Genomic DNA, 12,221 nt, shown 5'->3' on the forward strand with positions numbered 1-12,221 from the left:
AATTTATTTCTTTTATAAAAATATTACATCTCCATTCAGTGTGGGCACCGGTAGGAAAGAATGGAGATAAGAAAACCTCCGGTCTAGCCCAGATCCCTTATGGGATCAGATAATAAAAACAACTGTAAATTTTTACAATTCCTCATCTGAGGATGGTGTCTGTCTTATTTAGACATTTTAGTTTCTTTTTGTACATAAAATCTTGCAACACTTTCCGGTCGGATCCATCTTCACAATTTTTATTCAAATTGTATTACATCAATATGACGTTTTTTTTTTTTTCAACTTTAGTCAAATTGCAATATCCAGATCCATGAGCACTGTTTTTTCCCTCTTGTTTTATCCAAATCAAGGTCCTTTTTTCAAACTTGTATAATACTTACTAATGAATATGCATAATTTTTGAAAAAGAAATATAGCTCATCCCATTCCTTCCAAGTAGATTACGGCCACGTGGCACCATATAAAAAGAAAGTGTTAAAGTGGAATGCGATAAGCAGTGAGCTCAATTATTAGGAAACTGAATTGCTCGTCGGCGAAAACCAATTGGTAGTCAGTCAACAATCTTATTTGTTTTGCTCGCATGTCCCCATGGAATCTGCCGGATCTGCCTGACCGATTCAATATATGAGATACAGTCTGTGGCATCCAAAGCTAATCTGCATGCCCACTAACACCCCTCAATCAATAGAATGGCCGAGCTCTGTGATGCTCCTTCTTCCCTCCTCTTCTTTTCCTGTGTTGCTGCTTCTTTCTTTTTTATGTTACATGCAGGAAATCTTAGCTTTGCATTCCCTCCCACCTTGAATTTTATGCTTGAAACTGATGCCTATTTTGAAGGAGACAAGGTCATTGAACTGAACAAGAACCTATCCCGTAGCGTAGGCTGGGCAGCTTACAATAAATCGGTTCCACTTTGGGACAACTCCTCTCGAGCTCTGGCGAATTTCTCTACCCATTTTCAATTCAGTATCGGGACGGGCAATACTAATCAAAGCGCTTTCGGAGACGGAGTTGCTTTCTTCTTGGTGCCTATTGACTTGGAACAGGCCTTGAACACTTCTGGCGGAGGGCTTGGTTTGTTTAATACGACAGACTCCAGTGAATCATTCAATCCAGTGGTTGCCGTGGAATTTGATACTTACAAAAATGAATGGGATCCTGATGACAACCATGTGGGAATTGACGTCAATGGTGTTCTTTCCCAGGTAAACTTTTCGCCTGAAAGGGTGGGTTATATATACTCCGGCCCGTGTGATGAAAATCTCAAGAATGGAAAGCTATGGCACGCGTGGGTGGATTATGATGGGGAAGCAAAGAGGCTGCAAGTGTTTATCCTCTGTAATCCCAATAGCGGTAGTGTTTCTAAACCTTCAATCCCAATCTTATCTTATGATATAGAACTGCGCAACAATCTCCCACCACACATCAAGGTTGGCCTCTCGGCTTCCACTGGAAATGCAATAGAGAGACATACTGTAATATCTTGGAATTTTTCTTGTAAATATTCGTGGGGTATCTCAGCTGCTGCTCTTCCAAATAACCCTTCCGGTGGACAGAACCCTTCCATAGGAAATCCTGCAGACGAAAAGAACAACAGCAATCCTGTCGAAGTTATTCAAATATCGGTGTTCTGTAGCGTTGTGGCTTTGTGTTTTTTGATGTTCCTTGGCTGGCGGTGGAAGGTCAGAGAAAGCATTCGCCGGAGTGACGAAGTTGAAGAAAGCGATATGGAGTTGAACGTTTGGTTTTCTCAGGGGGCCCCGAAGATTCTCCTACGCCGAGCTCAGTGCTGCGACAAGAAACTTCAGCGAAGATGAAAAGCTTGGGCAATGTGGTTTCGGTGGCGTCTAGAAAGGCATCCTACCCGGCACGGGAGAAATGGTGGCTGTAAAGAGAATATCCCAAGGCTCCAAGCAAGGAAGAAAGGAGTACGTCTCGGAGGTTACCATAATCAGTAAACTCAGACACCGTAACCTTGTGCAGCTTTTAGGATGGTGCCATCAAAAGGGAGAGTTACTACTGGTCTAAGAATACCTGCCAAAGGGGAGTCTGGATGAATATATATTTGGAGAGGAGGAGGATACTCTGGATTGGGACAGAAGGTATAGTATTGCCTGTGATATAGCATCAGCTCTTGTTTATCTGCACGAAGAATGGGATCAGCGTGTTATTCACAGAGACGTGAAGGCAAGGAACGTAATGTTCGATTCCAATTTTAAGGCCAAGCTGGGGGATTTTGGTTTGGCTAGAGTGGTAGAGCGTGATCAGGTGGCCTCCCATACGACCGTGGTGGCGGGTACGCTGGGGTATTTAGCCCCTGAGTGCGTCATAACGGGGAAGACAAGTCCAGAGGCGGATGTGTACAGCTTTGGGGCGGTTACACTGGAAATTGCCTGCGGAAGGCGGCCCTTTGATAGCACACTTCTTGAACATAATTGCAGATTGGTAGAATGGGTTTTGGGATCTGTATGGACAGGGAAAGCTTTCAGATGCGGTCGATGGAAAACTTAAGAGGAAATTGCAATTCTGAGGAAATGAACCTGCTGATGTTGGTGGGGCTGCTGTGTTCTCATCCAAACCCCATGTCAAGACTTACAATGAGAGAGGTGATAAAGATACTGAAAAGTGAAGTAGAATTGCCACATGTTCCTCTGGATTTGTCGGTTGCTGTGTACAATAATCAGCCTCTTTGTCTTGATGTGACGTCATCTGCACTGCAGTCGTCCCTTGTGATTGAAATGTTGTCGTCACTGAATGCGTCAGTTTTATCGCCATCTACGGCATCAAGTAGCTCGGTCAAAATGTCAAGCCCTCTATCGTCGAGCACAGGACTTCTCTATCTCTAAAATCTTTAAACTTAGTGAACAATAACGTTGTTAAAGTTTTCTAGAATTGCCATATGTTCCTTTGGATTTGCCCGTAACGGTGTACTATCACCCTATTCGTCCTCATGTGATGTATTAAAGTCGGTCAAACCTGGTTATCATTGTCTAGTGAGAGATCACAATGTATCTTTGATTATATTCTTTTATTTATTAATTTAATTGAAAATCAGAAAACAATTTTATTTTCATTTTTAATTTAATTAATAAATACAAAAAAAACTAATATAAGACATTTTGATTTTTAGATAGATGTTATTCTCATAACTCTTCTTTTAGAATTGAACTATTCATGTCCCGCATTGAATGTGTCTAGTCTATCACCATATATAGCTTCAAATAGGCCAATCAAAATGTCCAACACTCTATTTTCAACCCATGAATAATGAAAACTAACATTGTCTAGAGTATGGTGTAATAGAACTTTTCATAAATTTGCACAGTTCACAATAAATCAAATATTAAGAAAAATATTTAAGATATAATTTGAGGTTTGCGCTGACTATATATGTAGAAGAAAGAAAGCAATATTAACTTAAAGTTGAGAGTTGTGCTATTGTATAAAATTGTAAATGGTGTTTCATGTTTTCTATGTAAATTAGTTTATATATTATCTTCCATATATTATTTTTGTAGTATAAAGTTTCCTTTTATTATATGTTTGTGGTAATCTTTGCTAGGAATATTTTAGTTGGAATATTATTAAAAATATAATTATTATTTTCAAATTTCTTCTATGATATAAAAAATAGTGTTTCATTAGTGGAAGTGTTGTGGTGTTGAAGAATATTATTCAAAATGTTTGGGTAGATTTCTGTTTGAAATAGATCTCATTCACATCGTGGATTCCAACAGTATTGAAGTTTTGTCTATTTTTGATAGAAGTGAGTTTTAAAATTGGATACTTGCAATAAAAAATAATCTTCCATAAATGTCATTATGAAGGATTGTTAGTAATGAAGTGTCTTAGCCACAAGATGCAAAAGAAAAGCCAATGGGGATTGATAAGCTTGATTAAGTAAGACGAACTATTAGATGATCTTTGAGCCTAAATCTAAACAAATGATCGATTGTTAGATAGTTAATCAAATTATTAAAAATGTTATATCCCTCCTCCTCCACCTGGTGGCTCGGGCATGGGACTAGCTCAAAGAGAAAAGACACCACCCAAGAATGACTTGCAACAACAAATCAAGTATTTGCAAAAGAAAATGGTAGACATGAATACACCAAAGCAACAGTAATCAATGAAAGACATATTTCCTTACCCATTTGATAGAAGCATTCCAATACCTTCATTTACTCCACATTTCGTGATACCAAAGTTTGATAAGTATAGAGGCAAAGGGGATCCTAAGGCACACATAAGAGAATTTTTCATAGCTTGCATTTAGGTAGCAAGATAAGAAACATACTTGATGAGATTGTTCCCACAAAGCTTAGGGGGAAAAGCTATGGAATGGTTCTCCCAACTTCCACTTGGAATCAAATCATCGAGTGATTTAGTAGAAGATTTCATAGAACACTTCTCATACAATGAAATAGATGTGCCAGTGACTACCTTGTACAATACTAAACAGAGAAATGGGGAGTGTTTCTCTTCATTTTTACAATGATAGAGAGGTCTTGCTAGTCAATGCTCTTGTGATATCCCACAAAAACAAATGATAAAAATGTTCACTCAAAACGTTAACAAGGATATTGGATAGGAACTAAGAAAATCTTGTTTGTCTACCTTCAAGGAAGTCATAGAAAAAGGATTGGCAACAGAGAAAGTCCTTATTGAACAAGGCATCATTAAGACATTCAAAGAAAACAAAGAGGAATCAAATGGGAAAGACAAACCTCACTTTCAGGACAAGAATAAGAACACAATTAATGATGGGGTAGTAGATGCAAATGTTGTAAAATCAAAATTAACTTTCCCTAGTGCAAGTTCATCTAATATAAGTAATCAAGTGAACACTCAAAGGCCATCAAAGTTTCAAAGGAAATACACTCCATTGGGAGAGCCACTTGAGACAACATTCAAGAAATTGGTTGCAAACAAGCTCATAACACTACTGGATAATCCACCTTATGAACCAAAAGTAAAACCTGTGTGGTGGAATGATGATGAGTATTGTGAGTATCACAAGAGAAAAGAACACACAACTGGAAATTGTCATAGATTAAAGGATGTTATTGTAAGGAAAGAAAGTGCGTAAATTCGCTTCCCTAATGTCAATTTGCACGAGAAAAAAAATAGTGTTTATAACTTTTCAACTTTTACAGAATATGGCACAAGCATGAGCATACACAATTAAACAACAAAGAGATAGAACACATAGAGTTAACGTGGGAAAACCCTTTCGGGACAAAAACCCACCACCAACAGAAAATGACTTTATTATCAGTATGTCAAATACAATAAAGTTTAGTCTGCAGATTTCCTTTCATTCTATCAAACAATCATTCTAGATGAAACAAAAACCACATAGGTCAAACTGCAATTACAGACCACTCAATAGCTATCGTAACTCTCTCTTTACATTCGGTTCACATTTGGCTTTTAATACCAGACTGGTTGACCGTTCATCTGAAGCAACTGTAGTAGCGGCTTTAAGTCTAACCATCTACCTATGTAGGTCTGCATTCAAGGAAAAACAATTATCCTACATGCAGTAGGTAGTCGGGTCGTTTCATATTCATATACACTGACAGTCAATCCTTAGTGTCTGAGTGGTCACCTTTTTGGATCTCGATTCAGTCTCACACTGATGTCAGTCTTCGCTCCATCAGCCATCGGTATAGCCTTCAAACGCTAGATTCGATCGCTCGATGATACCCAATCGCCTAAAGTGACTCCATCGGGTCATCGGCCAAACATTTGAACTGTTACGCTGATCTTCGATAACTAGCAGGCAACGTTATCGGCCCATCGGAACCAATACTACGATGTTACCCCAATAACCTAAGGTGGCCTCATCAGGTCATCGACTCAAGCCCAAAACTGTTATCCCGACGAGTGAAGCACTCCAAGACAGAACAAGGTGGACTCATTGGGACTTCAATGTAGCCTTCAGCACATTAACCCAATAGTCGATATTGACCCAATCACCGAAGGCGACTTCATCGTGTATCGACTTAACTCCAGACCAGAACCCCCGATAGCTGATGACAACCTAGACTGCCTAAGATAGCTCCATCGGGTCATCGACACAACTCTAATGTAGTCTTCCACTCATCGGTGTAGGCTACCCCAATCAACCCAAACATGTCAAGTGAATTAGAGGCACATTTACAACCGTTATACAGGATCTTATTGACAAGGGTGCTCACTGGTTTTGTCAAGGCATCTGCAACATTTTCCAGAGTGTCTACCTTGTTAAGATAAACTTTTCCATCTTCCACCATGTCACGAATGAAGTGATACTGAACATCAACATGCTTTGACTTGGCACGGAAAGTAGGATTCTTTACCAAATATATGGCACTCTAACTGTCACTCTAGATTTCAACTTGCCCTACATCAAAACCAATATCTGAACTCAAACTCCTAAGCCAGACTTCTTCTTTACAAGCATGTGTGGCTGCCATATATTCTGCCTCTGTAGTGGACAAAGTGACTACAACTTGCTGCTTGCTCATCTAGCTAATTGCTCCACCATTCAGAACAAAAACATATCCACTAGTGGATCGTCTGCTATTAATATCCCCTGCCTAATCAGAATCCATATAACCACAAATGCTGAGAGTTCTCTTTGAGTCCTTCAGATTACCATGATAACACAATGCAAAATTTGAAGTACCCTTCAAGTATCTAAACACTCTCTTTATAGCATCCCAGTGCGGTTTCCCTGGATTCGACATAAACCTACTAAGTACTCCCACTGGATGGGCAATATTTGGTCTTGTACAGACCATAGCATACATCAAACTGCCTATAGCACTTGCATAAGGTACACTTTTCATGTCTTCAATCTCTTTTGGAGATTTCAGACTGTCAAGCACAGACAACTGAGTTCCCTACAAGATGGGAACAACCTGTGGTTTACAATCAGACATATAAAATCTATCAATAACATTGGTTATATACTTTCTCTGATTGAGCCAAAGTTTCCTCTTAGATCTATCCCTTTTCATCTCCATTCCCAGAATGTAATTTGCTGGTCCTAATTCCATTTCAAATTTTATAAAAAGCCGAGATTTTAAATCTGAGATCATACCTTTTGTGTTTCCTATGAACAACATATCATCTACATACAAAGCTATGATAAGAATCCTATCACCATCAGTTTTGTAGTAAACACAATGATCAACCTTTGATCTCACAAATCCCAAGGACAAACTAAATGTATCATACTTTTGATACCACATTCTGGGAGACTATTTTAAACCATACAATGACTTCTTGAGTTTGCATACCAGATGTTCTTTACCTTTTCCCACAAAGTGCTTAGGCTGGGACATATAAATTTCTTCTTCAAGATCACCATGAAGAAATGTTGTCTTCACATTCATCTACTCAATCTCCCAATCATATGTTGTTGCAAGTGATAAGAGAAATCTGATAGATGTCATCGTAGCTACAAGAGAGAAGATTTCCCCATAGTCAATACCTTATTTTTGCGAATACCCCTTTGCAACCAGTCTTGCTTTATACTTGTCAATGTTGCCATCTAGGCCATACTTCTTTTTAAACACCCATTTGCAACCTACAGACTTTTTACCTTTAGGCAATGGTACCAAATCCCAAGTTCCATTTTTATCCAATGATGACATTTCATCATGCATGGCTTCCAACCGAGAATCTGAATTAGGGATTTCAATTGCTTCTTTGATAGTCCTAGGGTCATCAGTATCTGCAAGTAAAGCATAAGCACAATTAACATTCAACATAGAATGACTATACTTATTAGGTGTATACCTATTAGGTTTCTGCCTCTCTCGAGTAGATCTTCTCAACTCTGATGTTGAGGCTTCTTGAGGTTCCACAGGAGGCTCATCATCATGTTCTTCTTCAGAACTACTTTTACTGCTTGAACTCTCCTCATCTTCATGTATTTGTGGAGATTCTTCTTTGGCTGGAGGAATTTCAACCTCAGCTTCTCCTTTCTTTTCTATATTATGATTTGGTGACATAGGCTTCAGCTCATGAAAAAACACACTTCTGCTATATACAACCTTACCATTCACTAGATTCCAAAGTTTGTATCCTTTCACACCAACTCCATAGCCAATGAAGATACATTTCACCGCTTTGTTATCCAACTTAGATCTATTCACATTAGGAACATGAGCATATGCCTCTCCACCAAAAACACGAAGGTTCCTTAAAGAAGGTTTCTTACTAGACCATGCTTCCATAGGTGTTTTGTCAACCAATGCTGAAGTAGGAGAACAATTCAACATGTAACATGCTGTAGCAACTGCTTCAGCCCAGAATTTTTGTTCTAGCCCAGCTCCACTCAACATGCTCCTTGCTTTCTCCATTAGAGACCGATTCAACCTTTCTGCAACTCCATTTTGTTGTGGAGTGTAAGGTACAGTCTTATGTCTCTTAATTGCATGATCAACATAGTACTTGTTGAAATTTGCACTACAAAATTCACCACCGTTGTCTGTTCTTAAACATTTAAACTTTCTCCCAGTCTGATTTTCAAGAAGGTTCTTAAACTCCTTAAACCAACTAAAGACTTCTGATTTACTTTCAAGAAAGTACACAAATGCCCTTCTTGAATAATTGTCTACAAAAGATACATAGTATTTATACTTAGACAAAGAAGGTACATCCACTAGACCAAACACATCAGAGTGAACATAATCCAGAATATCAGAAGACTTATGAGAACTAGAATAAAACTGAACTCGGTTATGTTTTCCATATACGCAGTGTTCACAAAAATCAAACTCAAAACTACAATCATCCAAACCTTCAACTAGATTCTTATTCTTCAAGGCTTTTAAACTGTTTTCACCTATGTGGCCTAACCTATTATGCCAGAGCATTGTTTTCTCAGCAGGAAGTTTAGCTTCCAATGAATTAGCATTATGCATCATTATAGTTGTCTTAACTGAGTTTTTAGAGGTCACATTACAACATATAGGTTCAACATTTAACTTATATAGAGTACCAAAATGATCACCCTTTGCCAATACAATGGAACCCCTAGTCATCTTGCAACCACCAGATACAAATGTAATGTGTACTCCAGCATCATTAAGTTTACTTACAGAGAAGATTTCTTGCCAGACCTGGTATATGAAGGACTCCATTTATCCCCTTCACTCTACCATTTGGAAACTAAATTTTGATTGTACCTCTCCCTACCATTTCCAACGTAGAATCACTAGCCAGGTATACCTGTTGACCAACATGCGGTTCATACTTCGAGAACCACTCCTTGTGGGAGGTCATGTGGAAAGATGTGCCAAAATATACTAACCAAGCATCATTTGAAGTAGGCATTGCCGAGACAACTACAAATGCATCTAAATCACTTTGAGAAGACTCAGTGTCAGAATACTTCTTCCTCTTCTTCTCCTCCTTGCAATCCTTTTGGATATGCCCTTTCTGCCCATAGTTCCAGCACTTCACTATTGACTTCTTGCTTGGAGATTTAAATTTCTCTTGAGACTTGGACTTCTTCCCTTTCTTCTTGTCTTTTGTCCTTCGGTTTGCCTCGAATAGAGAGTGCATCTTTTGTCATCTCAGAAGACTTCTTTCTCATTTCTTCTGACAAAAGAGTATTAACCATAGTATCCATCTTGAACTGGGTTGTAGAACTACCGATAGCCATCACTAAGTGATCCCAAGAGTCAGAAAATGAACACAACAACATCATGCAACATTCTTCTTCCTGAATGGACACACCAATAGAAGTTAACTATGCAAGAACCATGTTGAATGCATTCAAGTGTTCTGCCAATGGTGTTCCTGCATCCATCTTCAGAGAGTACAATTTCTTCCTCAGGAAAAGTTTATTCACCAAGGATTTGCCTTGATAAATATCTCCCAACTTACTCCAGAGAAGATGTGCAATCTTCTGCTCATGGATGTTTAACAAAATAGAATCAGCAAGATATAGCCTAATTAGACCCCTTCCCTTCTAGTCAGCTAAATCCCAATCTTCTTATTTCAGGCTTGTAGGCATAATAGTCACAGTCACAACAATCCAAAGATCTTGGTCGACCAGTAAGTCTTCCATCTTGAGCTTTCCATAGTTCGACACTAGAACCATTAAAATTCTCCATGTCTATGTGCCCTGAGGTGCTCACCATCTTAACCTATAAAATAAACAAGTAGACACTCTGCAAGACTCCCACTGAAACAAAATTGACACAAAAAACCAACCCTACCCAACAAGGATAACAAAACGGGCCAAGCTCTGATACCACTTGTAAGGAAAGAAAGTGCAGAAATTCAATTCCCTAATGTCAATTTGCAGGGGAAAACAAATAGTGTTTACAACTTTTACAGAATATGGCACAGGCATGAGCATACACAATTAAACAACAAAGAGATAGAACACACAGAGTTAATGTGGGAAAACCTTCTCAGGAGAAAAACCCACCACCAACAAAAAATGACTTTATTATCCATATGTCAAATACAATAAAGTTCAGTCTACAGATTTCCTTTCACTCTGTCAAACAATCATTCCAGATGAAACAAAAACAACATGGGTCAAACTATAATTATGGACCACTCAATAGCTATTGTAACTCTCTCTTTACATTCGGTTCACACTTCGATTTTAATACCAAACAGGTTGACCCTTCATCTGAGCAACTGCAGCAACGACTTGAAGTCTAACCATCTTCCTGCATCAGTCTACATTCAAGGAAAAATAGTTATCGCACATGCAACAAGGAGTCAGGTCGGTTCGTATTCATATACACCGACACTCTCATCCTTAGTGTCCGAGTGGTCACCTTTTTGAATCTCGGTTTAGTCTCACACTGACATCAGTCTTCACTCCATCGGCCATCAGTATAGCCTTCAAATGATAGAACCTATCGCTTGATGATACCAGATCACCTAAGGTGACTCCATCGAGTCATAGGCCAGACAAATGAACTGTTACCCCAATCTCTGATAACTAGTAGGCAACCTTGTTGGCCCATCGGAACCAACACTGCGATGTTACCCTGATAACCTAAGGTGGCCTCATCGGGTCATCAACTCATGCCCAAAACTATTATCCCAATGAGTGAAGCACTATGAGACAGAACAGGGTGGGCACATCAGGACTTCGGCGTAGCCTTCAACATATTAACCCGATAGCCGATATTGAAATGATTGCCGAAGGTGACTTCATCAGGTATCGGCTTAACTCCAGACTAGAACCCCCGATAGCCGATGACAACCTGGACTGCCTAAGATATCTCCATTGGGTCATCAACACAACTCTGATGCAGTTTTCTACTCATCAATGTAGGCTACACCGATCAATCCGAACATGTCAAGTGAACTAGAGGCACATTTCCAACAGTTATACAGGATCTTATTGACAAGGGTGACATAGAAGTTGATGGTCATACCTTGAATTAGGAACATGCAATGTTTAAGGAGCTATTCCCTAAACAGGATAAAGGAAAATCCAAAACAAATATTCAAGCCAACTATGCTAGGATGTCCTATGATTATGATTCTACTGTTAACCACATTTCAATGGACAATTATGTTTCTACCACTATTATAAAGGAAAAAATTCTCGAAGGTTCTACCCAAAGTAGTAAAGTTGTTTTAAAAGGCATTGGACCATCTTCCTCATCCTCCAAAGATGAAACTTTTGAATGTAATGTCACAACCCGTCGAGGTAGAGTCACCTTGCAAGGTGTTCCACCCAATATCACAACCTCATCATCTACCCAAATGATTATGACATTTTATATTAGTTAGGGAAGACACCCACCCTCATTTCTATCCTTGAGCTCTTGCTTATATCCCTTTAACATAAGGCTATTCTTAAAAAATCATTGAGAGGAACCTCCGTACACACATATCTGAACATGGACCAATTTCATGCCATGGTGGAATACCTTTCCACTCTGCATTGCCTTGCATTCATAGAAGTCGATGATGTATCCATATGCTAACCACAAAATGCACCTCTCTACATTGAAGCATTTCTCCATAAAAACCACATCAAATGAGTCTTGATAGATGGAGGAGAAAGTCTAAACATTTGTACATTGAACACTATTAAAAAATTGGGATATTCTTAACAAACTATGAATTCAAAGAACAAGATCGGCATTAAAGCATATGATGACGAAGAACGCTCATCCAAGGGAATAGTAACCTTACCTTTGATAATTGGTCCTATCACGAGGGATGTAGTTTGTTAG

General features: G+C 38.9%; 1 protein-coding gene across 1 annotated transcript; it reads left to right on the forward strand.

Annotated features, from left to right (window-relative positions):
- The first annotated feature begins 692 nt into the window (after positions 1 to 692).
- LOC131075464 (lectin 9-like) lies at positions 693 to 1,820 on the forward strand. The gene has a single exon (XM_058012310.2). The coding sequence runs from the start codon at positions 693 to 695 to the stop codon at positions 1,818 to 1,820; it is 1,128 nt and encodes a 375-aa protein (XP_057868293.2).
- The last annotated feature ends 10,401 nt before the right edge of the window (positions 1,821 to 12,221 follow it).

The sequence above is a fragment of the Cryptomeria japonica genome, chromosome 5, assembly GCF_030272615.1.
Source record: "Cryptomeria japonica chromosome 5, Sugi_1.0, whole genome shotgun sequence".
In the NCBI taxonomy this organism is placed as follows: Eukaryota; Viridiplantae; Streptophyta; class Pinopsida; order Cupressales; family Cupressaceae; genus Cryptomeria; species Cryptomeria japonica.